This window comes from Ursus arctos, unplaced genomic scaffold (assembly GCF_023065955.2).
Source record: "Ursus arctos isolate Adak ecotype North America unplaced genomic scaffold, UrsArc2.0 scaffold_4, whole genome shotgun sequence".
Taxonomy (NCBI): domain Eukaryota; kingdom Metazoa; phylum Chordata; class Mammalia; order Carnivora; family Ursidae; genus Ursus; species Ursus arctos.
Window position 1 is genome coordinate 29,936,891 of NW_026623056.1, and position 27,504 is coordinate 29,964,394.

General features: G+C 38.4%; 1 protein-coding gene across 1 annotated transcript in view; it reads left to right on the plus strand.

Annotated features, from left to right (window-relative positions):
- Positions 1-27,504, plus strand: part of HACD2 (3-hydroxyacyl-CoA dehydratase 2) — a 110,488-nt gene that overhangs the window by 47,934 nt on the left and 35,050 nt on the right. Inside the window, exon 4 of the mRNA XM_026495034.3 lies at positions 26,556-26,644. Coding sequence (XP_026350819.1) covers positions 26,556-26,644 — 89 coding nt within the window. The remainder of the gene's footprint in view (positions 1-26,555; positions 26,645-27,504) is intronic.

Below are 27,504 nucleotides of genomic sequence, written 5' to 3' on the forward strand. Positions count from 1 at the left end.
GTTGGCCTAATTTCAATACTGTTGTATCTCGGGGAATAGGGAGGCCCAAAGACAGGGAGAGAGATGGGGAAACAGCCCATCAATGGAGTAGTTGGAACACATACAACAGTTATCAATTAAACTGGCCATGTTATGTGGACAACAGTTCATGTTGCCCTGAAACAATTACAATAATAACATCAAAGATGACTGATCACAGATCACCATAACAAGTATAATAATAATGAAAAAGTTTGAAATATTGCAAGAATTACCAGAATATGAAAGAGACACAAAATGATGACACGCTATTGGAAAAATGGCACCAATAGACTTGCTGAAAGTAGGGTTTGCCATAGACCTTCAATTTGTGGGAAAACGTAACATCTGTGACGTGCAGTAAAGTGTGAAACACAATAAAATGAGGTATGTCTCTATGTTGGATCTTCTTTGCCTCTCTTCCAACCACTTTTTCCTCGATTCCTTTATTTATCTCCTTTTCATTCTCTTGGTGGCTTTGCTTCTTTTCTTCAGTGCCCTTATTAAATTTTCATTTGACTCTATTCTCCTTTGATCACCTTGAAATTAGTCTTCATTTCAGGTATGATTTTGTCTTTTTCTTTCATTCTATCCTGAGTCAATTTTTGTTCTGCTTCTGCCTGCTTTTGTCCCATTTCTGTTCTCTTAGTTTCTGAACTTCTTGTTAAAAATAATCTTTCATATCCCCAAATGCTTATTTAAGTATATTTAATTCAGTCTGGAGTGTTGTGTTTAAGTTTCCTTGTGACTGATTTTGTGGAGTGCATTTTCATTAGCATTTTCATTAGCTGAAATGTTTTGATCTTCTTCTTTTGTTTTCTTCTGATAATAGCTTTGCATAGTTGTAAATTGCTTTCATCTATTCACTTTGTGGAAAGGGTTGGAAGTTTGAGTTCGTTTTTAAGATTCCTTTTTTTTTTTTAAGATTTTTATTTATTTATTTGACAGAGATAGAGACAGCCAGCAAGAGAGGGAACACAAGCAGGGGGAGTGGGAGAGGAAGAAGCAGGCTCCCAGCGGAGGAGCCTGATATGGGGCTTGATCCCATAACGCTGGGATCACACCCTGAGCTGAAGGCAGACGCTTAACCGCTGTGCCACCCAGGCGCCCCTGTTTTTAATATTCCTAGTTTGAGAGAACTTTTATCTGTAAATGTAGTGACGTGTAGCCCCTTCAGCTGAGTGCCTTTATTTGAGGAGGTTATTGGGGGGAGAAATTGTATGCCCATGAATTGTTTTAGCTCTAATTTGTTGTGGGAATCTAAATTTCCCCTTTTCTCCTTCACCATCCGGTCACTAGAAGGCACCTGTCCCTTCCCTTTTTACCCATTTCTTCCTAGAAGCAGTGCTTTCTTGGGATTGCCACTCAAGTCCCATGGATGTAAGTCCCTCCCCTCTAGCTGGTGCTCTCATTGACAAGGTGTTTTTTCAGTGATTTTGTACTTAAGAGTGGACTACCTCTTTCTGTGGTGATTTTAGTTCAAATTTAGGCCCTCTGTTGTTCTTTTCTCATTTCCATGTCCTTTGTCCAAACTCCTCATTTTCCACAAAAGTTTGGCAGTTCAAAAGGTAGCTCTGCAGGAATTTGGTGGTTTTTTCCTACTTGCAGATGATTTGTGCCTGTAGTTGTCTCCGTCTTTTAGTTATACTGAGGATGGACGTTTTGTATTGATTTGTTACTGTTGATCTGTATAGCTATTTGGAGGGTGCATAGTATTGTTATATAGATGTCTTGTGATTTTTATTTAGTTCTCTGTTTGTTGAATATGTAGGTTTTTTTGTTGAATATGTAGTTTTAAAATGTGCAAATTATAACTGTACTTAATAACTAAATCTTTGCACAGCTGTGGTTAGTCTATACGGATAAATTCCTAGAAATAGGTTCAGAGTAATATCACGTTTTAATACTTTTACTAACGTATACTTCCCAGTTGCCCTTCAGAAAACCTCCAAGCATTTATTGAGTTTCTGCGGGGCGGCAGGCACCTCGCTGACTAAACGTGGAGAATACAAATACCCAGTCCTGCTCTCAAGCCAAGGACACAGACATGAAGCACAATGTGACCAAAGTTTTGCCCAAAGAGTAAAGTCAAAGCAGGATATGAGCACAGGAGAGATGAGAGTACGTTTCGGAACCCTTTTCTATTATAAACAAACTCACCTTTGTCTTCACAGAATTCTTCCTCAGCTTTTTGACCTTGATGGAACCCTGGCTCTCTGAGGACACGCTTCTCCTGCTGCCCCTTACAGTGGGGTGACTCACTCATCACCCACCCAGTCTCTCTCCCTGCTCTTGCTGGCCTTAGGCCACCTGCCCCTGTCCTTAGGCTTGTACATGGGCTCTTCTTTCTCCCTGGGCCCCTCAAATGTCAATGTTCCCGTGGCTTTGGCTCTGAGCCTTCTTTTTCTTCCCTTACACAATCTCTTTGTGTGACCTCATCATACCTTCCCTGTGGCTTCAGTGGCTCCCACATACTCACTTCTGGGCCATATCTATCTCTTGACTTTCTGTCCCAGCTGTCTATTTGGAATCTCCACTTGGTTACTCTGCAGAAACCTCAAACTCAACATGTATAAAGCTTAACTCATCACTGTATGCCAGGCCTGCTTTCTTCTATTCTCTGCTGGACCTATTTGTAGCATTACCAGTTCCTGCCGGTTACCGAATCAGAACCCTGGGGGTAGGCCTTGACTTTTTGTGTACTCTCTCTCTCTCTGTTTTCCTTCAGGGGACATTGTTTCTCTGCCTCTGTATTTATCCTCTCTCTTTTTGCTCTCATGTCCTACCCTGAAACTCTTTTACCCTTCTTTCTCTTCCTTCGTGCTTTTTCCCTCTTCCCTTTATTTCTCCTACCACTTCATTGTTGCTCATTTTCTCCATTTCTCTTTTTCCACTTGCTTCCCCATTTGTTCCCTCTGTATTACCTGTTGTCAGACTCTAATCAGCCCTCACTGCCAGGTATGAGTCTTGGCCATGCCTCCGCTCTTCTTCATTTGGAGAATTTGAGTTTGGTTGGGAAGGCTTGAGGCCAGAATACCATTTCTAAAGCCTGGGGCAGAGGAGAATGGGGTGGACAAAGTATCAAATACTTCTAAACCAGAAGCCAACTTGCTGCTCTCTCCCTTTCCCTTCCACCCCAAGAGATAGCTAGTATTTGTCTTCGGAGCATACATGAGTTCCCAAATGACAGCTCTGGAGTGCCTTGAAAGCCACAAACAGTTGAAACTTGGGTGCAAGAAGCACCCGCAGAAAGCTTTCAGCCTTATAAAAGAGACCCAAATGATCAGGAATGAGGGCTTTAAAGAAATATCAATCAGTGAACATCAGCTGATCTTGGTGTGTTTAATGGTGGCTCTTTTTCACAACCTTCTTGAGACTTGGTTCATCATTAGCTTTTATCACAGTCATAGCTTTGAGGAGCATGACTAATAATTCCAGGAGGCAGTTGAGTTGAATAAAGAGTGTTTTGAACTTCTGAGTTGTTCCGTTAGTGACAGCTGCTCAGAAAAGAATCAGGGGTCTATAAATAATGGCAGATTAGCACCTTGAATAGACTATCAGGAATCAAATAGCTTACTCTTATAGATAGATTTTTGGAGCTGGAATATATTTGTTTCCTTATTGACTTACAAGAAAATACAAAAAGCAAAAGATAATGTGACAATCTAAGGCGGGAATACCCTTTCTATATATATATATATATTTAACATATATTGGTTTATTTTTGGTAAAGTAAGTTGAGCAGAATCTCAGAAAATAATTAGTTCAGTTCATTATGCCTTTCGAGGAACCTGAGGGATATGTCGTTCCACCCTTCTGCAGGAATCAAAATGGTTACTGCTTCCAAAGAATGAACAGACACTCAAAATCATTAAGTTGGTGCCTGGCTGGCTTAGTTGGTAGAGCATGTGATTCTTGATCTTGGTTGTAAGTTTGAGTCCCACACTGAGTGTTGAGGTTACTTAAAAATAAAATCTTTAAAAAGTAACTATATAAAAATAAATAAATCATTAAGTAATTATGCAATTATAGCTTACAGAAATACAATTTATACTGAAAATATGGTTCTGCTGAAATGTTCTATATTGATACATTAAAAAATCCCCCAAAACTGAGTGGCTTAAAATCACAAACATATCCTATCTCATCGTTTCTGTGGGTCTGGAATTCAGGAGCCATGTTGGGTGGGGGGAGGGTGGTTCTGGCTCATTCCCTGTCATAGTTGCAGTCAGATGTCAGCCAGGACTGCAGTCAGCTGAAGACTTGACCGGAACTGGAAGATCTGCTCCTGACATGACTCACTCACATGGCTGTTGGCCAGAGGCCTCGGCCTCACTATTTGGTCCTCTCCACGTAGGGCTGCTGGAACGTTCCTCGTAACATGACAGCTTGATTCTCCCAGAGTGGATGATCCTAGAGAGAGGGCAAGGAGGAAGCCACAGTGCCTTTTATGATCTGTTTCCTATTGCCAACCACCATTACTTCTATTTTTTCTTTTTGTTTGAAGCCAGTCACTAAGTCTAGCCCCACAGTCAAAGGCAAGAGAATTAAGTTCTACCTCTTGAAGGGAGGTCTATCAAAGAATTTCGGGGCAAATTTAAAATCATCACAGCCTTTTTTGGCCTGCTTTTCTCTTTCCCGTGGTTAGAAGTAGTGTAGCTTAGTAGTTAAGACTGGGGATTCTGGAGCCAGACTGCATAGGTCTGATTCTGGTTCTCCCACTTACCCATCATGTAATTTCACATGAGTTACTTTCTCTGGATCTCACTTCCCTCTTCTATACAATGAGGAAAGTAATAGTCCCAGCCTCACTAGAGTATGTGAGAAGTAAATTAGCTAATATAAATGACGGATGTGGAACCATGACTGACGTGTAGAATACTCTCAATAAATAGTAGATTTTAGTATTGTTGCAGTTTGGGCAGCAATATAGCCTTATATGTTTCTCTCATTATTTCCAAATAATCTAAAGTAATGCTTGGCCTAACACAGCACCTAACACAGAGTTTCTGGTCATCTTGACAAGTCCTGTAGGATTTTAGGAAAATGGATCCATGATAGGAGCAAAGTGAGCTGGTGACTCTCAGTGTAGACTCCACCTTTTGTCGAGTAGCCTGTGAGGACCTTAGCTTCCTAAGGACATACCATGAGGAAAGTATATCCCTCTGCAGTTTGAAACTCTGACCTGGAAGGGACTTTCTCCTAAACTTTTGCAGCAACCTGCTTTGGAATATGGATTCTATGTTCATTATTCTCATGGTTCATTGACATATTCAGCCCATAAATATTTATTACAATTTCTTTGGAGTTCAAAGCAAGATGATTCTTCATAGTACTTTATTTACTGTGAAGAATCAAGTAAAATACATACTTCCTAGCTCTCTGGAGTATACACCTCTTTTCATGTAACATTTCATCTTAGATCTGTGACTGATTTGTTTAGATAGTTAGAGTATGGTGCTTATGCTAGAGTTTTTCCTTAAAATAATCTGTGTAGGGGGAATGGGGTAATCACAGTTCCAACACTTTTAAAGAAAAATGGTTTATTAAAGAGCAACCAACTATTTATGATAGTTAAATACTTCAGTAAATACTGCATTTCTATCGGTTAGATCTTGACCTGGCATTGACTTGCCACATTCTTGACTCCAAAAAGATGTTTTTAAAAAATGCTCATGAATACCACATGTCAGAATTGCAAAAGAAAGCAGGTTTGTTTTGTTTTTGTTTTTGGACATAAAATACTAGTGATTTTTTTGAGATATGAACTCTGTTTTATAGATGATTTAGAAAACTGTAAACCAGAAGGAATTATTACACCAAATTTCCACCATCTTCTTTCTTATTGATACCATTAGTCTTTGTGGCTGGAAAGTATAATTGAAATAGCTTCTTTTAGAAAGTGTTACCCAGGGACACCTTGGTGGGTGGCTCAGGCAGTTAAGCGTCTGCCTTTGGCTCAGGTCATGATCCCAGGATTCTGGGATCATGCTTCTCCCTCTGCCTGCTGCTCCCCCTGCTTTTGCCCTCTCTCTCCCCCTCTCTTTCTGACAAATAAATAAAATCCTAAAAAAAAGTGTTACCTAGTCCAACACTCTTATATACTTTGATCTCTTAAGTTTACCCAAATTCCCTTCAGATTTCCAAATCTGAAAGAAATTATATAGGTAGGATTGCACTTGGCTATATATGCCAGAATTCTGACTACTGTGCTTTAACCAAATAAGTGTTTCTTTTTCCATATAACCAGAAATTATGCTCTACCATTCCTAGTGTGACTTCTGTCTTGGTACATGTGATCCCATAGTTAGAAGACTGCTATGATGAGTTATGTGTATCTTGTTATATTCCAGGCAGAAAGAGCTGCACAGCAAGGCTCTTGAGAAACTCTCAGTCCTTCACTGGTCAAAACTGGGCCCCCTGGCTTCCTCCACCTGCAGGGGATTCCAGGGAAGCTAGTGCTTAAGCAGGGTACACTGCCACAGATCAGTGCTCTGTTAGTGAGGAAGAGAAGGAGAATGCCAGTGAATAAGCAACTATTAGTGGCTGCCACGAAGGATTTGGATAGCTGCTGAAGTCTCAGGCCGATATAGCAATCCACCAGTCTATCCTTGGCAACAGAGTACGGTGGTATTGTAGTACTTGGTATGAGTAATTAATCTGTTTTATATTTCTAAAGTTGGATTTGAGAAGCAAAAACATAGATTGGCTAACCCCAGGAGAATATATATATGGTTCTAAATCTCAGTACCCCTAACTATGTACATGGTCATAAACCTCAGTAATGACCTGTACATGATCTTCTCCTTGCAGCAGTCTTCATTAGAATAGACGTTACTCCTTCAATAAATAAAAATTTCTAAAGGCTATTTGAAGTTAGATTTTTTTATTATATGTGATTTTTTTTTTTTTTGGTGAAAATGATTGTAGATGAGTTGTGCATGACAATGATTACACATTGTGTTGATCAAAATTGTACCCATTATTATTTTTAAGAGAATTTACAATATGGTGGCCATTAAATCAAGTTTTTTTTTAATGGAAAGGCCTTATTTCCAAAGTAATCTTATTTCTTATAAATTTATATCTTATGTTTTTACATTCCCTATATAAAAGTAACACATGCACATTGTAAGAAAAATTCAGCTCATGCCGAAAGACACAAAGAAGAAAATAAAAATGACTTTACTTACCCTGAAATAATTGTTGTTACCTTTTTGATATACGTTCCTATATATATAAAGTATTTGCGTTTTAGGATAATGCATTTTAGGTATTTAGGTAATATAGTTCGGAATTATCTGTGAACATATTACAGCACAAATAAGTTTATTAACTGAGATATCTCTTGACATAAAAATTTGAGAAAACTTTGGATAAATAACTCCATTTCAACTTAAAAAGGTAAATAAAAGTTACTATTTCATTTTCATTATTCATAGCTGAAAATTTTTGAACTAGTGTTAATGGAAAAGTTTGACATTAATAACTCCTTACTGACTTTGATTTATCTTGTAACAAAAAATAAAAGGTTTTTGCTTGAGTCTAGGATTTCCTTATTCCTCCCTGGGCCATCTATTTATTTTGGGGGCTCACAGTTGAAATATTATCAGAATAATAGCAGATGATTGATAGGAAATAGGATTTTTTTTTTTTTAACAGTGACCATTTAAAGATCTGTGTAGGTTGGGTCGTTTTATACCTGCACATTCATTTGCCTATCGTTTTCAAGCTGCAGATATATTCCACCTCTCTAGTTAAATTTAGCTGAGGAATTGTTAGGTTCAGGTTATAATTGCTCTCTCTCTTCTCTTCACTTTCCCAGCCTCTGCAGTACTTTGACAAGCTTCACTCCTCCTGCAAGCAGTGTTTTCATTGTGTGTCTTTTATGCACTGTCGACAGGCTCTTTCCATGTTCCGCTGGTCTTCTACTCAGTGAATACCACCACCGCCTCCACCCCGCCTTAGTGCAGGGATGGGCAAACAGAGCTGGGCAGAGTCATCGTACTCTGAACAGCCACTGGATGAACAGCCCTCAACAGACCTTTTCTTTTATCCTTCTGAGATCTCTTGCCTACAATAAGAGTCAAGTTACCCCAGATGGTGCTTAGTTGCCTTGATTATGGGCTCAGGGTTCAAAGAGCTAGGCTTTCCTATAAGTATGGGTAGCAATGGGTAGCAAAGTGAGTGAAAATACTATGTTTTCCATTCAAATGCCACTTTAACATTATTTATTGGACAAATAACAATAGATACAACAATGGAATTCATTTTAATCAACAGGAAAAAAAAATGCCCCTAAATTCTACATTTTTAGTCAACAATTTTATTTTTCTTTGTGTTTTTTCCAGGCCTGGTCTATATGTATATGCAGTTTTTACATTGTTATAATTAAAGTGGTTATCATTTGATTTCTGAGTTTTTTTAATATAATCATTTTCCATTTTGTTACATAATTTCAGGAGTATACTTCTAATGAGTTTATTTTTCAAATGGTACCAAATGGTACAAAACTCACGTTAACTCACATGGTACAAAATTCAAAGTATGTAAAAGGGTATACAGTGGAAAGTAAGTCCCTGTCCCACCTTGGTTCCTTATAATCCAAGTTCCCTTCCCCTTTTCCTACAGATAAAACTGGTTTCCCTGGTTTCTGTTTTTAAGATTTTTTTATTTTTATTTATTCATGTGAGACAGAGAGAGCATGAGTAGAGGAGAGAGGCAGAGGGAAAGGGAGAAGCGGACTCCGCACTCAGCTGGGAGCCCGATGCTGGGCTCAATCCCAGGACCTGGGATCATACCCTGAGCCGAAGGCAGACGCTTAACCAACTGAGCCACCCAGGCGCCCTGCTTTCCCTGGTTTTTTTTCTGTAACATAACAGTGTATATATACTTTTTTTTTTCTTGCTTGATTCTTTCCTTTTATGTACCACACTGGTGTATAACATACTGGTTTCCCCAAATCTTCTAAAGCATACCAGTGGAAGTTTGTGGGGTTTTTTTTCCCCACAGGAAGTATATTATATTGTTCTTTAAAAAGGTTCAGGGCTTGGTTTTAAATCAGGCAGCAACATTTCTCATCAATCTGACATCTCTCTCAGCATGTCATACTGGCTTCAGCTAGCAGTACTTTATTAAATCCAAAAGAAAAGCCATTTCAATTTTGAGGAAAGAATCCAGTTCTGAGAACAATTAACATTAGTCTGTAATTTAAAACAAAACGAAGGCTAGTATTTCATGTTGCTTTGTACACCCTTCTCCTCATACAGAGCCAGATGTGTAATTTTCCTACCTCAGGCAGACACTAATATTGATAGACACCACACACACAGCTTCTCCCAAACAACAAAAATCAGATATGTCCAAGGGATAGTAAAGGTTTTGCTTATTTTATCATCATGAAGTGAATTTTACCGTAACTGATGTGATTTAGTCCGTCCTAAGTCTTTGTAACGCTCAGATTGGCCATCTCTGGCCTGTGGCAGCATCGTTAGATGGTCTTCAAAGTCTTTTTTGACAGGACCCCAGTCATCTTGATGACTTCCTTGTTTTCTGCTATGAAAAGATGTTTCAAGCTTATCTTTTTGTTTTTAATGATTTTTTATTATATTATGTTAGTCATCATACAGTACATCCCCAGTCAGGCTTATCTTTTATTCACTGATATTTTAAATTTTTTAATTCGCTACAAAATATTGAATTAGATGTATCATTATGCCTCCCCTAGTGGAAAATGCTTAGGTTGTTCACTTTTAAATATTGTTAATAATTTTTCAGCCAGTATCTCTGTTGATATATAGATTTTTTAGTCCTTGGTTTTTGCCCTTTGTGTACATTTTCAGGTATAATTACTAATTCAAAGAGTATGAGTATCCTTTTAACTCTTAAAAATATTACCAAATTGCTAAAGGAATTGCTAAAGGATTGTGCCCATTTGCAAAGTGAGTATGGTGGTTTTAACACAATACCAACATTTTGCTATTATTTTTAATATTCACTAAGTTAGTCATATGACCTCAAAGGTACTCTTGTTTACTGTATTTTTTACTAATTGTAAAATATAATTCCATATTATTTATTATGTTTATTTTTATGTGGATTATTTACTTAAACCCTTTGCTCATTTGCCTAATAAGATCTTGATTTTTTAAAAGATGAAAACAGTTTCTGTTTTGTATACAGAAATATTTGTTTACAAATATTTTTTTGAAGATTTATTTATTTATTTGAGGGGGGTTGGTGAAGGGCAGAGGGAGAGGGAGAGAATCTCAAGCAGACTCTCCACTGAGTGCAGAGCACGAGTCGGGGCTCAGTTTCAGGACCCTGAGATCATGACCTGAGCCGAAATCAGGAGTCGAACGCTTAACTGACTGAGCCACCCTGGCGCCCCTTGGTTGCAAATGTTTTATTTCTATTCTGGTTATATATTGACCAATAAGTAACCTTTGAGAGTAACCACCAAATTTTGCACATAAACATTAATTTATTTATTCAAAACTATCTCTGTAAGCTTGGCAAGTCACTTTACCTCTCCAGACCTCATTTTCTAATCTGCCAGACATTGGGTTGAACTTGCTCTCATAGATCCTTTCCAATTCTGACAGCCAAGATTTTCTTAGCTGCAGATCACCATACTAAATAATCCTTGTAGTTCCTTGCTCTTATAAATAGAGCATCTGTCCCATGGAAGCCTTCTTTCACCACCACCTTTGTGGTTAAATTTCATCTTCTTTAGTCTTCCTTCACTGCCCGGATGCTTTGGCAGAACTCTGAGAAAGAACACGGTTTGGTAGAAGTATATTTCTTGGTTTGCTTAAATGAAATCCCGTGATTGTTTTTTTCAAGTCATAAGGAAATGACTCTACTTTCTCCACCTTGTCATTGGATCTTATATTATTTCAAGCAAGTGACAACTGGGTCAGGTTCAACCTTTTGAGAAAGGTTTACATAAAAAGAATTTTTGGAGTATACTGAGACAAAATTTAATAAAATTTTTAAATAGAGATTCAAATAAAATGTTTTCTTATCCCCAATATCCAGGACACTTATGGATTATTAGCATAAGTTTAGCCAAAAGTGACTGTATATCTAAGTTCAGCTATCAGTTTTATTTGGTCTTGACTGTTGTATTAAATCTTTTTTTTTTTTAAGATTTTATGTATTTATTTGACAGAGAGAGACACCCAGTGAGAGAGGGAACACAAGCAGGGGGAGTGGGAGAGGAAGAAGCAGGCTCCCAGCGGAAGAGCCCGACATGGGGCTCGATCCCAGAACTCCGGGATCATGCCCTGAGCCAAAGGCAGAGGCTTAACGACTGAGCCACCCAGGCGCCCCTAAATCTTTTTTTTTAAGAGAAGCTTACGATTAGTCTTGCTGTAAAACATATATGAAATACATATATTTCAAATATATATATTTTAAGGCTGCAATTAATGGTCTGGTCTAAAATACCTGGAGTGCTGTGGGCAATAAAAATAATCAGATGGCAATTTGCTTTTGAAATGCTAACTACAATACAGAGGTTCGAGAGTCTCCGTGACTTATTATTGACTCATTGTGTTCTCTTAGAGAACGGCTTCTAATATTTTTATGTTTTCCTGTTTTTCAAAAGTGACACTCTTCTGTTATCTTCGGAAAGGTGGGAAACTTGTCTCATTTTTTTTTTCATGTCTGCATTTTGCTCTCATTTGGAGATTAGACTTTCGGTAGCCTTATTCTTAAGAGAGTGGAGACCCCAAAAGTAAACAAACAAATGAAAAGCCTCTGGATATTTGATTAAGCCCTCAAGAAGCTCATTCCCTTCAAAGGCCTCTGGTTCCTCTCTTGGAGCCAATTTATTATTACTTTTTACATGTGAGAACCTCAGTTAAGAAGAGCAACCTGCCAGTGGCAGACACTTTTGACAGCTAGCCATCTGAAACCGTAAACTGTATAAAGGACATCTAATAAACTAGAAACTGCTACTATAGTCAAAGCCATTTAATATGTAGGGATATGGCTCAAAAAACCAAGCACCTGGTTCTTTTTCTTTCATGTGTATTGAATTATACAACTGGATTGTTTTTTTTCTCCTTGTATTCACCATAAAGGAGCACAGTGCCAAGTTCATGGTCTCCCCCAAACACAAGTACACAGGCCCTCTTCACATCTGTTTAAGTGTTAATTTCTCCCGTTGTTTCAAGATATTTTTCCTAACCTTATTTTCCCTAAGCCTGGCTTCCTACCTTTTATTTGTATTATGTATCATTGTGTTTTTCCAGCACTTCTCAAGTTTCCCTAGTATCTGTGAAGGGGTATAGTTTAACCCCAGGGACTTGGGAATAGAGGTGACATAGCTTGCCATAAATGTGAAAACTTCTGAAGTCCCTTTTTTATGTTTTAATGTAAAAATGGATACTCCCCCGAAAAGTCTTCAGGGAAAATCAGTGAACCAGGGTGATGTACTTGAATATATGCTGTGGCTTTTCTCCTAAAATAGAATTGCTTATGTAGGGGTAAAATTCCAATGAAAAATACTTTGAATTGTTCATGTAACACAGTGCAACTTAGTACTGACTTTCAGTAAGTCCAGCATAGCCACTTTCCACTCCAGTATTGAAAATGTCTACTCTTCATTTGAATGCTAGATGAAATAGTTGGTTCACATTCAGGGTCTATCTTGGATGACTCTTATATTATCTTTGTGGGGTTTTTTTGTTTTTGTTTTTTAAGATTTTATTTATTTATTTGACAGAGAGACAGCCAGCGAGAGAGGGAACACAAGCAGTGGGAGTGGGAGAGGAAGAAGCAGGCTCCCAGCGAGGAGCCTGATGTGGGGCTCGATCCCAGAACGCCAGGATCACGCCCTGAGCCGAAGGCAGACGCTTAATGACTAAGCCACCCAGGTGCCCCTCTTATATTATCTTTGAACAGTGAGACCCCAGACAGGGTGGTGAGTGACCAGGAGACCTAAGACTGCCATTCACTCTGGTGCCCACATTCACACTGTGAAATATTAGGAGGAGTTACCTACACTAGATTTCTATCTTATTTTCTGTGGGTTGTGTTCATACAGTTGAGTTTGAGTAAGTGAACTGCTACTAGGATGTCAGGGCATTGGACCCTGCTGCACAGCTTTGGGGCGTGTGTGCTCCAGCTTGAGAAGCTCCTCCATGTTGAAAGTTTGGTCACATCAAGGGAAAAGATTTCACTCTAACTGCATGTTTCTTTCCAATGCTAGACACATGACATATCACTGTATTTGATTTTCTCTTGTGTCTCCCTTTTTATCCATTTCAATTTAGTCAGAAATAAGCATGAACACACTTAGTACCACTATCCTTTTAGCACAAAGAAATGTGATGCCCTCTCCCAATTTAGTACATCTTTGAGAAATGCTAACCTCAAATAAATCCAGAGCTTATCATGTGAATGTCATAATTTGGCTATTGATTTCAGTGTAAGAAACCAATTTGTTTTGTCAGAGCTCAATAAAGCAAGTGTGGTTAAGTAAAATATATTGAACATTGCTTTTGGGCGGTCAGGTGCCACAACCCCAAGAGGCAAGGCCAGTTTTCTATGTTCTGGGAAAATAGAGAATTGTCCTTCTGTCTGTCCTTCTTTTTAAAAATTAAAAAAAGGGGTGCCATGGTGGCTCAGTCGGTTAAGCATCTCCTTTGGCTCAGGTCATGGTCCTGGGATCAGGGTCCTGGGATCGAGCCCCATGTCGGGCTCCCTACTCAGCGGGGAGGCTGCTTCCCCGTCTCCCTCTGCCCCTCTCTCACACTCATGCTCTCTCCCTCACTTGCTCTCTCTGTGTCTCTCAAGTAAATAAATAAAATCTTTGAAAAAATTTTAAAAGCCAGTCACCTTCCTTGAGTCCCACACTCCCACCCTTTTCTTCATTTTGACCAGAAATATTTTACTTCCCTGAAATTAGCTTCAATGTAAGAGAAAATATTTTTAAAAATTCTTGTTTAAAATTGGAATTAGCTCAGTTTTAGAATTATCTTTTTGCTGTTGCCAAATGTTTCATTTCTCATTAAGAGTAATGATTTTATTAATTTTGAAATCTAATTCATGTGTTTTGTCAGGAGTTCAAGCAATGTGGAAAGTACAAAGAGCAAAGTTTACAACTGACTCCAAATTCTGCCATTTTAGAACTAATCTTCATTAATACTAGATAAATATTCTGGAGAGGGTTGCCTTCACATATATATTAAGAAAAGAAAAAAGTAGATGAATGGAAGAACCAAGATAGGTTCATACTATACATGCTATTTTTCATTAAAATCACTGAGTTTATTAATAAATATAAAATCTTTTTACCATGAGGTATACTATTTTTTAAAAATCCCTTAAAGTTTAACAAAAATTTAGCTTAGAATTACATTTGGCTCTAGTTTTAGGTAGTATCTCCTAATTCTATTAAGGAAATTAGTATTCTCACTTCTCCTTCCATCTCTTCTTCCCTGGCTCCCATTTTAAAGCATTTATACTATGTTCTGTGGCCATAGTTAGCATAATTGTTTAGTCTTAGCTTTATATTTGGATTCATGGCCTGTTCTGGGCCCTTTGACCATGACTTCTCCATTCCTGAATTCTTTATTTTGATTAATCTCTTGTTTGGCTAAATTTTTGATAGCATGTGTTTCTTAAGAATGTTGGTTACATAGGCATTATGTAGCAAGTTCTTTCATATTTAGTGATGTTTACCTTTTGCCATTGCACTAGAGTGACACCTTGGCTGGGTATAATATTCTTGAATGTACTGTCTTTCCCTTGGACCTTTGTAGTGTTGCTTCATTGTCTTCTGACATTGGATGTTGCTGTGGAGAAGTCTGAAGCCAGGGTAATTTTCTTGCTACTTTGTAGATAACTTGCTTTTTTTTTTTTTTGGTCTGGATCCCTGGAGTATTTTTGTAACCAAGAAATTTCTTGGTTTTACTCATTCACAATCAGTTTTTTTTTCTGGAACACAGTGTATTCTTTTTTTTTTTTTTTTTTTTTTTTAAGATTTTATTTATTTATTTGACAGAGAGAGAGACAGCCAGCGAGAGAGGGAACACAAGCAGGGGGAGTGGGAGAGGAAGAAGCAGGCTCCCAGCAGAGGAGCCTGATGTGGGGCTCGATCCCAGAATGCCGGGATCACGCCCTGAGCCGAAGGCAGACGTTTAACGACTGAGCCACCCAGGCGCCCCAGGAACACAGTGTATTCTTTCAAATTGAGGTCTTACATTTCTTGGATTATACCCCTGAATACATTTTCTGTTCCACATATTGGGTTCTCTACTTTGGCGATAACAATTATTCTTTTGTTGGATTGCCTTTGCTTTGCATAATTATCATCTTCTTTCCAGGTGTTTTAATTTTTTGCTTTCCCCCAGATGTAATGCATGCTTTATTTTCTTTTCTTATATTACATTTGTATGGTTGGCATGCCTCTCTATCTTTAAAGTGTGAGCAGCCCTGTGCAGCCATTTTATTTGTTCTGATATGGATGTTACTGAATTCTCCCTGGCTGCATTTCCACTGTGTTTACTCAGTTGTTTTCCCCTCTGAGCTACAACTTAGGATTGGAGTTTTCCTGTTTTACATATTTTTGTACATGCTGAGGACATAGGGATAGGCCTTAGGAGGGTGCATAGATATTAAGACATAAAGTCTCAGAAATTAAACAGTGTATATATGTATTGATGAAGAAAGGTCTTCAGGATATTTTTTAAGGGAAGTAAAGCAGAGTATAGAACAATGTGTATAAAATGCTGCCATTATGTAAAAAGTTGGAAAAAAGGATGGATATAAATATATCTTTATGCATTCACTTAACATATTTGCTGTAATATACCTAAAATATATCTCTGTAGTGATAGACAAGGAATTAATAATTAGTTGCCTGTGGAAAAGGCACCTGAGTGATAGTAGGATGGATTGGGAGGGAGACTTTTCTCTATAATCTTTTTACACTTTTTAAATTTTGAACAATGCAAATGAATTACTTATTTAAAACACATGAGCTCCTCCATCCTTTCTGAGATTTAATTGCCGTGTGATGGGATTCTGCCACCTCATAAAAAGTGTATGCCGTTCCTGTAGGGAACTTTGTGCCAGTCCTCCAGCTCAGTGTGGGACCGGAAAGGCTTGGCATCCATGAGGTAGTTCCTAGTTAGTCACATCCTCCACTTTACCATCACTTCCCAGCCTCCCTGTCTGTCACACTCCACTCAGAAATTTGTGTTTCTCTCCAAATCTGAGCCTGTTGGTAAAAATTCTCAAAATTGTGTTGATTCACCAATATCACTTTTGGGAGATAGAGATAGAGTAGGAGGTGTACAATAATCTTTCCTTTTTTGGCTAGAACTTTTAAAAATATATGGCATACAGTTGTTACCCCATTCCTTTTTGGTTGCTGCTGGTGAGTGTTGTTTTTGTTATTGAATATTGCTACTTTTAGCTCAGTAGATTTGGTATTTGGGTAGGGAGATTCTCATTTCCCTTGCCATCATTTAATTTAGTTACTGGCACCAACTTTGTGTTGCTTGCCTTGCTTTGGTCTGGCCTCCATTACCCATGTATTCCCTGATGGTTGATGGTTGACTCCTTTTCTGTTTGTGGGCTCTATCCTGCTCTGCTCCCAGCCTACCTGACTATACCTGACTTGCAACGCAGTCTTGATCATAAGTAGGTCATCTGCTAAGCCCACCAACCTGATCCATCTGAGGGCTGTTCTGAGCAGGGAGGATTTCCAGGGCTGTCGACCTCTGCCGGGCTTAGGGAGTCCTCAGAGCACCCTGGTTGTGGAGAATCAAACTGTTTGCCAGATCCCCTTTATACAGCTTTCGCTTAGATGCGTGCACACATCCCACACATATAAATGCCTGTGTTTCTTTTATCTGCCAATGTTTTGCTTCAAAAGTTCATTGCCCTTTCAACATAAATTCCTATAATTATTTCTCAAGTTATAACCTCGTCTTGCCAAAGATGCGCACTGCTGATAGAGAAATTTTTCTGAAACCAAGAAGTGATCATGCCATTCTGTTTATAGATGTTTAGTTGCCTCACGTCACCTTCAGGAAAAAGTCCTAAAAATAAGAGCTATCCCAAAGCAAATCAGTTACAGCCTGAGAGTGTAAGTTCATGAGGGCAGGGGTGTATCTTATTCACCGTTGTATCCCCAGCTTGGAAAACAGAACTTGGCACAGAGTACGTACTCCAAAAATATTTGTTGAATTCAATTAATGAATAATAGGTGCCTAGTAAGTCTTTTTAAAATGAATTTTGATCTAGTGATGGTTTACTGATAAGATTGCAGAATCTCTCCTTGTTATCAGGAAACAACCAACTTAAGTAATCAACAATCAAAAATCTGAGGTATAGGTAGTTTTAACATGCTGTGTCACAGTGTTCAAATAAGGGATAATGGCATAATTAATGCAATCACATAGGGATTGAGTGCAAGAAGTCTAGAAAAGAAAGAGGATCCAGTCTGTCTATACTCCTCATTCCATAAGGATTTGTGATAACTTCTACAAGAAATATAATAACATAATATGTTTCAGATTTGGCTTGAAACTTTCTAACTACCATGTTGAAAAGGGCAACTGCGAATATAACACTGTATGTTAACTACAGTAAAATTAAAGTAAAATAATAAAAGAAAAAAGAAAGGGGCAATTGAGTTATAGAATTCCTATCAGATTGGAGAGACGTAAATATTTCTTAGCATTGATTTCTAAAACAGATTTCCCACCTAGGGCTAATATAAGGGGCATTGAGTGATAGAGTGGATATTATACTGCATACCATTCCTACAGCAAATAATGATTCTCTTTTTAACAGTTCCAAATGAAATCCAGCTGACAATAACAGTACACCCAACTCAGTGATACCAGTTCTGTTCAGAGCAAAATGATTCCATCTATGTGGCCTTCTGTTGTTGGTCTGGCTTAACTCCAAGGATAAACTTGGAGATCCCGGCCTTCAGATGGTCTTCCTTATATAAGGGGTCCTTCTTCCTGCTGGCCTTTTGACTGGTCCAATAGAGCAGGCATTTTGAGATTGGGCTGTCAGGCTAGAGCCAAAACTTCTGTTTGCTGGGTGACCAGTTGAGGTAGGTTCATATGCCACAGAAACCAAGTGAGAGTTGGTGTGAATGACATCATTTGGGGGAAATTTGGGTTCCTAAACAGGCAGTTTCCTGCATAGGAAATTTAGGAGCACCTGCAGGCAAAGCCAGAAACATTTCTGCATCTGCATCAAATTAGAAAGCATTGATCAGCTTTTTATTTCCTAACTTATTTAGACTTAAATTTACTGGCTTTTTACTCCCTAACTTACTAAGATTTAAATTTACTATTGAGGGGTAGGCTAAAGCAGCCAGGCTTGTATGCTGCTGGTGGGAGTGTATCTTAATACAAATGTTTTAGAAAGCAATTTGGCAATGTATTTCAAGATCTTTAAAGGCATTCATAGCATTTGACCTAGTAGTTCTACTTCTGGGAACTATCCCAAGGAAATAATCCTTTAAAACATTTTTTTTTCTAAGCCTCAGAAATTTTTAAGTATTATTTGTAATACTTTATTACTTCATTTATAATATCAAGAAATTTGAGCAATTTAAATATCTCACAGAAGGAGAATAGATAAACAAATATATTCTACTCTAATGAATATTATGACTCAAGTTAAAATATTTTGAAGAATATGTTGTAAGAAAATTTCTCAAAATGTTAAGTGAGAAAAGCAAAGTACAAAGAGTATAAACAATAGAAATTGAACTGTATTTAAAAATATACTTAGAAGAGGGGAGGCCTGGGTGGCTCAGTCAGTTAAGCGTCTGCCTTTGGGCTTAGGTCATGATCCCAGGGTCCTGGGATCAAGTCCCACATCAGGCTCCTTACTCAGCAGGGAGCCTGCTTCTCCCACTGCCTGCTGCTCCCCCCTGCTTTTGCATGCACTCTCTCTCTCTGACATAGTAAATAAATAAAATCTTTTAAAAATATAGGTATGTATACTTAGAAGAAAAGAATGGTGGGAAATATAACTAAGGAATAAGTGTTTTTGGCTATTAAAACTTACTTTTAAAAAAACAATATGATAATTTTTGATTAGCACTTCTAAAAGGAAGACATATATAAATTTTCATATTCCCTAGGAAAGAGGGCTCTAGAGTAAAGAAGGGTTCCACTGAATTGCAATATTCATCCCTCAGAGCAACCAGATCCCTTCATTGAAGTCACACGTCCTAATAAGCATTCTGATTTCCACAGGAGGAAAAAAATGCCCTTAGATGAGGGTCTTTAAAATCCCAACCGTTCCGTTATTACAAAGGCTATGCTTCTGCTGTTAAGTGAATAAAATGACATAGTGGTTTATTAACTAGACTCCTCTGGATTTGATTAGTCTGAGTCAGTCTCCCAAGAGCCTGATTTTTGCTCATGAATGGGATAAAATTAGTTTTTTGAACTTGGAAATCTGAGGTCCAGATCCTGGACTTCTTGATTCCCACCAAAATATATCAGCAACCCTGGAGCGCAGTTCAGACCGTTAGAAGTCTAGCCCCCTGTTTCAATGGCAAAAGAAGAACGCAGAAATGAAAGGGAAAATAATACTTTTATGTGATAAGCTAGTCTTTGAGTTTAAAAAAAATGAAGAAGGTAGAAATACTGGTGGTCTTACCTTAAGCAGCAAATGCTTAAGAACTCATTTAGGAAAGCCTTTGATTATCGATCTTTAGTTTTTCTGGTAATGTAACCTACAGTATAATCTGGCTAAGTATATTCACTTAATGTTTGACTCACTGACTTAGCTTCTTTAGCAGTATTACATATTAATATCACCAGGCTCTGTGCTTAATTCACATATTTATTTTTTTATAAAAACTTTATTCACATATAATTCACATATGTAGTTCACCCATTTAGAGTATATAATTCAGTATTCACAGGGTTGTGCAACCATCACCACAGTCAATTTTAGAACATTTTCATCACCCCAAAAAGAAACCCAATACCCATTAGCAGTCGCTCCCAGTTTCCCTCCTAATCTTCTAGCCCCAGCTAACCACTAATCTACTTTCTGTCTGTAGTTTGTCTATTCTTGACTTTTCATACAAACCGAATCATGTAACATGTGGTCGTTTGTCACTGGCTTCTTCAGTCAGCATGTTTTCAAAGTTCATCAATATTGTAGTATGTATCAGTACTTTATTTCTTTTTATTTATTATTCATTACTTTTTACTTTTATTTACTTTATTTCTAATGTTCTATTGTATAGATATACCATGTTCTATTGATCCATTCATCTGTTGTTGGACATTTTGATTGTTTCCACTTTGGAGCTAGGGTAGAATGCCAGTATGAACATTGACTGCAAGTGTTTGTGTGGGTGTATGTTTTTATTTTTCTTGGGTACATATATACCTAGGAGTAGAATTGCTGAGTCATATGGTAATTCCATATGTAACATTTTGAGGTACTCTCAGACAGTAGCTGCACCATTTTATAATCCTAACGGCACTGTATGAGGGCTCCAATATCACCACATCCTAGCCAGCACTTGTTGTTCTCTGTAATAATGTATCTGATGATTATAGCCATCCTAGTGAAGTATATCTCATTATGGTTTTGATTTGCATTTCCCTGTTGACTAATGATTTGAGCATCTTTTCATGTCTTTATTATCCATTTGCATATCTTCTTTGGAGAAATGTCTGTTCAGATTCTTTGCCCATTTTTTAATTGGGTTATTTGTCTTTGATTATTGAGTTGTAAGAATTCTTTATTTTGGGGGCACTTGGGTGGCTCAGTTGGTTAAACATCAAACTCTTTATTTCAACTCAGGTCATGATCTCAGGATTGTAAGATTAAGCCCCGGGTCAGGCTCTGTGTTGGGCATGGAGCTTGCTTAAGAGTCTCTCTCCCTCTCCCCCTGCCCCTCTAGTTCCATCCAAATTGTTGTAAATGGCAAGATTTCAGGGTTGTTGTTTTTTTTTGATGGCTAAGCAGTACGCCATTGTATATATATGTACCACATCTTCTTCATCTATTCATCTGTCAATGGACATCTGCACTTTTTCCATAGTTTGGCTATTGTGGACATTGCTGCTATAAACATTGGGGTGTAGGTGCCCCTTCAGATCACTACATTTATATCTTTGGAGTAACTACTGAATAGTGTAATCACTGGGTCATTTTCAACTTTTTGAGGAACCTCCATACTATTTTCCAGAGTGGCTGCACCAGCTTGCATTCCTACCAACAGTGTAAGAATGTTGCCCTTTCTCTGCATCCTCTGACCAACATCTGTCATTTCCTGACTTGTTAATTTTAGCCATTCTAACTGGTGTGAGGTGGTATCTCATTGTGGCTTTGATTTGTGTTTCTCTGATGCCAAGTGATGTGGAGCATTTGTTGGCCATTTTTATGTCTTTTTTGGAGAAATGTCTGTTCATGTCTTCTGCCCATTTCTTGATCGGATTATTTGTTCTTTGGGTGTTGAGTTTAATAAGTTCTTTATAAATTTTGGATACTAGCCCTTTATCTGATAAGACATTTGCAAATATCTTCTCCCATTCTGTTGGTTGTCTTTTGATTTTGTCGATTGTTTCCTTTCCTGTGCAAAAGCTTTTTATCTTGATGAAGGCCCAATAGTTCATTTTTGCCTCTGTTTCCCTTGCCTTTGGAGACATGTCTAGCAAGAACTTGCTGTAGCCAAGGTTAAAGAGGTTGCTGCCTGTGTTCTCTTCTAGGATTTTGATGGATTCGTTTCACATTTAGGTCTTTCATCCATTTTGAGTCTATTTTTGTGAATGGTGTAAGGAAATGGTCCAGTTTCATTTTCTGCATGTGGCTGTACAATTTTCCCAACACCATTTGTTGAAGAGACTGTCTTTTTTCCATTGGATATTCTTTCCTGCTTTGTCGAAGATTAGTTGACCGTAGAGTTGAGGGTCCATTTCTGGGTTCTCTGTTCTGTTGCATTGATCTGTGTGTCTGTTTTTGTGCCAGTACCATGCTGTCTTGATGATAACAGCTTTGTAATAGAGCTTGAAGTCTGGCGTTCTGATGCCACCAGTTTTGGTTTTCTTTTTCAGTATTCCTTTGGCTATTCAGGTCCTTTCTGGTTCCATACAAATTTTAGGATTATTTGTTCCAGCTCTGTGAAAAAAGTTGATGATATTTTGATAGGGATTGCAATGAATGTGTAGATTGCTCTAGGTAGCATAGACATTTTCACAATATTTGTTCTTTCAATCCATGACCATGGAAGGTTTTTGCATTTCTTTGTGTCTTCTGCAATTTCTTTCATGAGCGTTCTATAATTTTTCTGAGTACAGATCCTTTGCCTCTTTAGTTAGGTTTATTCCTAGGTATCTTATGGTTTTGGGTGCAGTTTGTAAATGGGATTGACTCCTTAATTTCTCTTTCTTCTATCTCATTGTTAGTGTATAGAAATGCAACTGACTTCTGTGCATTGATTTTATATGCTGCTACTTTACTGAATTCCTGTATGAGTTCTACCAGTTTTGGGGTGGAGTCTTTTGGGTTTTCCACATAAAGTATCATGTCATCTGCAAAGAGTGAGAGTTAATGGCTTCTTTGCCGATTTGGATTCCTTTTATTTCTTTTTGTTGTCTGATTGCTGAGGCGAGGACTTCTAGGACTATGTTGAACAGCAGTGGTGATAGAGGACATCCCTGTCGTGTTCCTGACCTTAGGGAAAAAGCTCTCATTTTTTTCCCATTGAGAATGAAATTCTCTGTAGGCTTTTCATAAATGGCTTTTATGATATTGGGGTATGTTCCCTCTATCCCTACACTGTGAAGAGTTTTAATCAAGAAAGGATGCAGTACTTTGTCAAATGCTTTTTCTGCATCTATTGAGAGGATCATATGGTTCTTGTCCTTTCTTTTATTTATGTAGTGTATCACATCGATTTGCAGAAGTTGAACCACCCTTGCAGCCCGGGAATAAATCCCACTTGGTCGTGGTGAATAATCCTTTTAATGTACTGTTGGATCCTATTGGCTAGTATTTTGGTGGGAATTTTTGTATCCATATTCATCAGGGATATTGGTCTGTAATTCTTCCTTTTGGTGGTGTCTTTGGTTTTGGGATCAAGGTAATGTTGGCCTCATATGAAGATTTTGGAAGTTTTCCTTCCATTTCTATTTTTTGGAACAGCTTCAGAAGAATAAGTATTAATTCTTCTTTAAATGTTTGGTAGAATTCCTCTAGGAAGCTGTCTGGCCCTGGACTCTTATTTGTTGTCTGGTAGAATTCCTCTAGGAAGCTGTCTGGCCCTAGACTCTTATTTGTTGTCTGAACTCTAGTTCCAACATCTTACTTATGTCCATACTGATTAGGTCCCTGGCATTCAGTATTGCCTCTTGTTCTCTTTTTTGAGGTGAGTTTTTCTGTCTTATTGGTCTGTCCAGAGAATAACAGATGAATGAGAGAAAAAAAATACTAAAATGGCAACAACCCCAGAGAAATATACACTAAACAAATCAGAAGAGACCTGAAACTGGGGCGGGCGGGGGGGGGGGGGGCGGAGAATATAATCAGACCAGGTGAGCAGAATAGAGCAATACACTGGATTCTGTGTATATTTTGGTCTGTTTTTTAGAAAATAGATCCCAAAATTGTAAAGAAGAGAAACTTATGTACAAAAATAAAATTAAGTACAATGAAAGGATAGAATGTAACTGTAAAAATGGAAATTGAAAGACAAGAAAAAACAAAAGTGAAAAAAAAAAACAACAACAAAAAGGAAGAGATATAATACAAGCAATACACTATCTCCTGAGTGTATTTTGGTCAGTTTGTTAGAAGAAACTACATCTCAAAATTGTAAAGAAAGAAACACTTGTATATATACAAAAATAAAATGATGTACATTGAAAGGATAGAATGTAACTGTAAATATGAAAATTAAAGACTTTAACAAAAAAAAAAGGAAGAAGAAAAAAAAGAGAATATGATCAGACAGGTATTGAATAGAATAGAGCCATATACTGGATTTTGGGTGTTTTGGTCTGTTAGAAGAAACTGCATCCCAAAATTGTAAAAAAATAAAAACTTACATATATACAAAAATAAGATTAAATACAATGAAAGGATAGAATATAACTGTAAAAATGAAAATTCAAAAAGATTTTTAAGAGAGTTGATAAAATAAGAAATTGGTCGAAAAAGGAAAGAAAATTAAAAAGAAAATTAAAGTTGAAAGACTAAAGAATCATGGGGGAAAAGTCATGAATTCTCTATGCTGTATTCCCCTAGGCCTGGAGTTCTGCAGTTCTTGTTGATTGGTAAACTTGGTCTTGGCTGGATATTCCTGCTGACCTTCTGGGGGAGGGTCCTGTTGCATTGATTCTCAAGTGTCTTTGCCCTGGGTGGAACTGCACAGTTCTTGCCAGGGGCCAGGCTGTCAGCTGCTCAGGTTTGCTCTCTGTGGCTTTTGTTCCCTGAAGCCTTTCCGGGTAGCTGTAGAGGATGAGCATGAAAATGGTGGCCTCCAATATCCAGTCCCGGAGCTGAGAGCTCGGGGCCCCACTCCTCAGTGAGCCCTCAGAGAAAAGCTGTCAGTCACTCCTGTCTCCCTGCTCTCTGGCTGCACTCCATGCTCACCCAGCCTGGGACTGAGCATTTCTATCTCAGGCACAAGACCCCGTTTCTCCAAACCCTGCATACTGCTTCCTCCCTGGGGGGCGGGGGGGGGGGCTCTCGCTAATTCTGCTGCTTGTTGGGCCCCTGCTCATAGAGCAGTTGCCTGACTGTGCTGCAGATCCCAGTTTATGGCAACCCCCAGCGAGAGCCCACTCCCACCCACTCCTGAGTTCAGTCTTTGTAGCCGGCTTCTCCGCTCCGATACTTGGGAGCTCTGCTGCACTCAGGCACCCCCCAGTCTTCCTATGACCCCGAGGATCCTGAGACCACACTGTCCCAGCTACGGTTCCACCCTAGCTTAGGTTCCACCCTAGCTTAGATGCCGGAGCGACATCCCTCACCGGAGCACACTTCCGAAGATTCCGATTTTGTGCTCTGCTGCTCTATCACTTGCCGGTAGTCAGCTTCGGGAGGCTCCCTCCCCACTTGGTTAATCTTCCCACGTATCGCCTCGGATTCACTTCTCCGCACCTCCTACCTTGCAGCAAGTGGTCGCTTTTCTATTTGTAGAGTTGCAACTCTTCTTTTCTTAGATCTCCAGCTGAGTTCGCAGGTGTTCAGAATGGTTTGATAGCTATCTCGCTGAATTCCTGGGACTAGATGAAATTAAGGCACCTCTTCCGACATCTTGGACTCCTGCCCCCCATATATGTTTTCTTCTAAGAATTTTATAGTTTTAGCTCTTATGTTTTGGTTTTTGATCCATAATTTTGACCCATAATTCTGCTTCCAGATTTTACTTTAGTAGCAGTTCCTTACCAGTATAAAGTTACAATGAGAAAATGAGGCTTACAGATAATGGCTTATTACTGGGTTTAAGATGACCTAAAGGAGGCAAGAGTTTTTTATAATGGTGGTGGCTGGTTTCTCCATAGGGGATGTGGTTGTAGGAATTGAAAGGAGAAGCCAAAGAAATTTAAGCTTAGCAGAACTTAATGATTATCTAAAATAACTAATAATTCCAGTGTTATAACTTCAGGACATTGGAAGGATAATTGTACCAATGCTTATTGTAATGAACAAGGTGAGAATGGTTTATAAAGATAATAAACTTTGATTTTTGTATGCTTTTTGGCAAAATATTTAAGTGAATTTTAAAAGATAATTTAACCATTAAATAATATATCGATATGCAGTATGGATAGTACATATGATATGCAGGAGTTGCCAATGTTCATTAGATACAAATACAGTTGATTTCCCCTTCTATAGGTGCCTGTTCATTTTTGAAACCCATATTATAAAATGACCTTTCAGTGTCTAATTTTAGAGGTTAAGCAATGGTTTTGTTTTCTCTATATGATAAATGTAAAATATATTGATTGCACTGGTCAGTGATTTTGAAAGGTTTAAGAAGGGTACCTACATTCCATGGTATGCTGTCACCATGAACAATGTTATTGTTTTGGGGGGGAAGCAGTTATTAGTGTTTTGGAGGGAAAAAGTTGGGGTTTTTTGTGGGTTTTGTGGGTTTTTTATTTTTTTTAAAGATTTTATTTATTTATTTGTAGAGAGAGAGCGAGCGCGCGCACACACACACACACACACACACTCACACTCACACACAAGCTGGGCGGGGCGGGGGGGGGGTGCAGTAGGCAGAGGGAGAAGCAGACTTCCCGCTGAGCAAAGAGCCTGATACTGGACTCGATCCCAGGACCCTGGGATCATGACCTGAGGCGAAGGCAGACCTTTAACCGACTGAGCCACCCAGGTGTCCATGGAGGAAAGAAGTTTTTAATATTGACTGTATTGAAAATCAGTTTATATAAGTTTCGGTTGTTAAGATGGTTTTATGTCTTAACATTGAATGTTTCAGAAAATGTATTACATGTTGAAACTTAGTACAATATACATTTATTTACCCATCCTAAAATCTCTTTCAGGAATCGTTCCATCTTCTGTTGTCCTGACTTCTTTCCAGGTGATGTCAAGAGTTTTTCTGATATGGGCAGTAACACATAGCGTCAAAGAGGTAAGTATTTACATACACTAAAATAAAGTATAGGCAATGCTAGTCAGTGTTAGTCAACTTTTCTGTCTCACTTGTGTGTTATGGCTACAGATGGAACTCGAGGTCACATCAGTATAGCCCAAATAAAAGGCATATTTGCTGTAGGAATTGGATTACTAGTTGGAAACATACTCCAGTTGTGCAGTGTTGTTAAAGAGAAGACTGGTTAAATGATAAAGCCCTGCAATCTTAGTTCCCATAGAGATTTGGACAATATGGATGTAGTCTGCAGTTCAGTTATATTTTGGGGGTATCTTGTTTGTATTCAGCATACTAAACTGGACTTCTGCATCCTTATAGTGGGACTGTTGGAGGAGTTGGGAATATTAATTCAGTCCAGAGCAGTCCTCTTCATAAGACCAGGAGAAACAAACTTGTTTCCACCCCACCCACCAGGATTAATGGAATTCCCAAATATGCTGAGTCTAGTGGTTCTGGAAAGGGAGTGCTCTGCAGGGGGCCTGGGGTGACAGATTCCCAGGCAGGCCCAGGGATGCTGGGAGAAAGCCCGCATTACCGTTGGTATGAATCCATAGCTAAGCTCTCATTTTCTAGTATGGGAGAAGGGGATTATTTTCCTGTATTGTTTTTGTTTTTTAAATGTCCTTTATTTCTTGTTAGTGTCACCTTGAGGTAAAGTACCTGTAGCCACCAGGAGGATTCATTTTTCTGTTTTTCAGTCGCAGTCACCAGCAGTATTAGAATCTTTGGGGCTCATGAAATGTGCATATCTATTAGCATTATTCTGGGTGTTTTCTTTGTCTTCTCTTCTTCCAAAACCCCTGTCAAAATATTTTGTTTTTCAGGATTTATTTTGACAG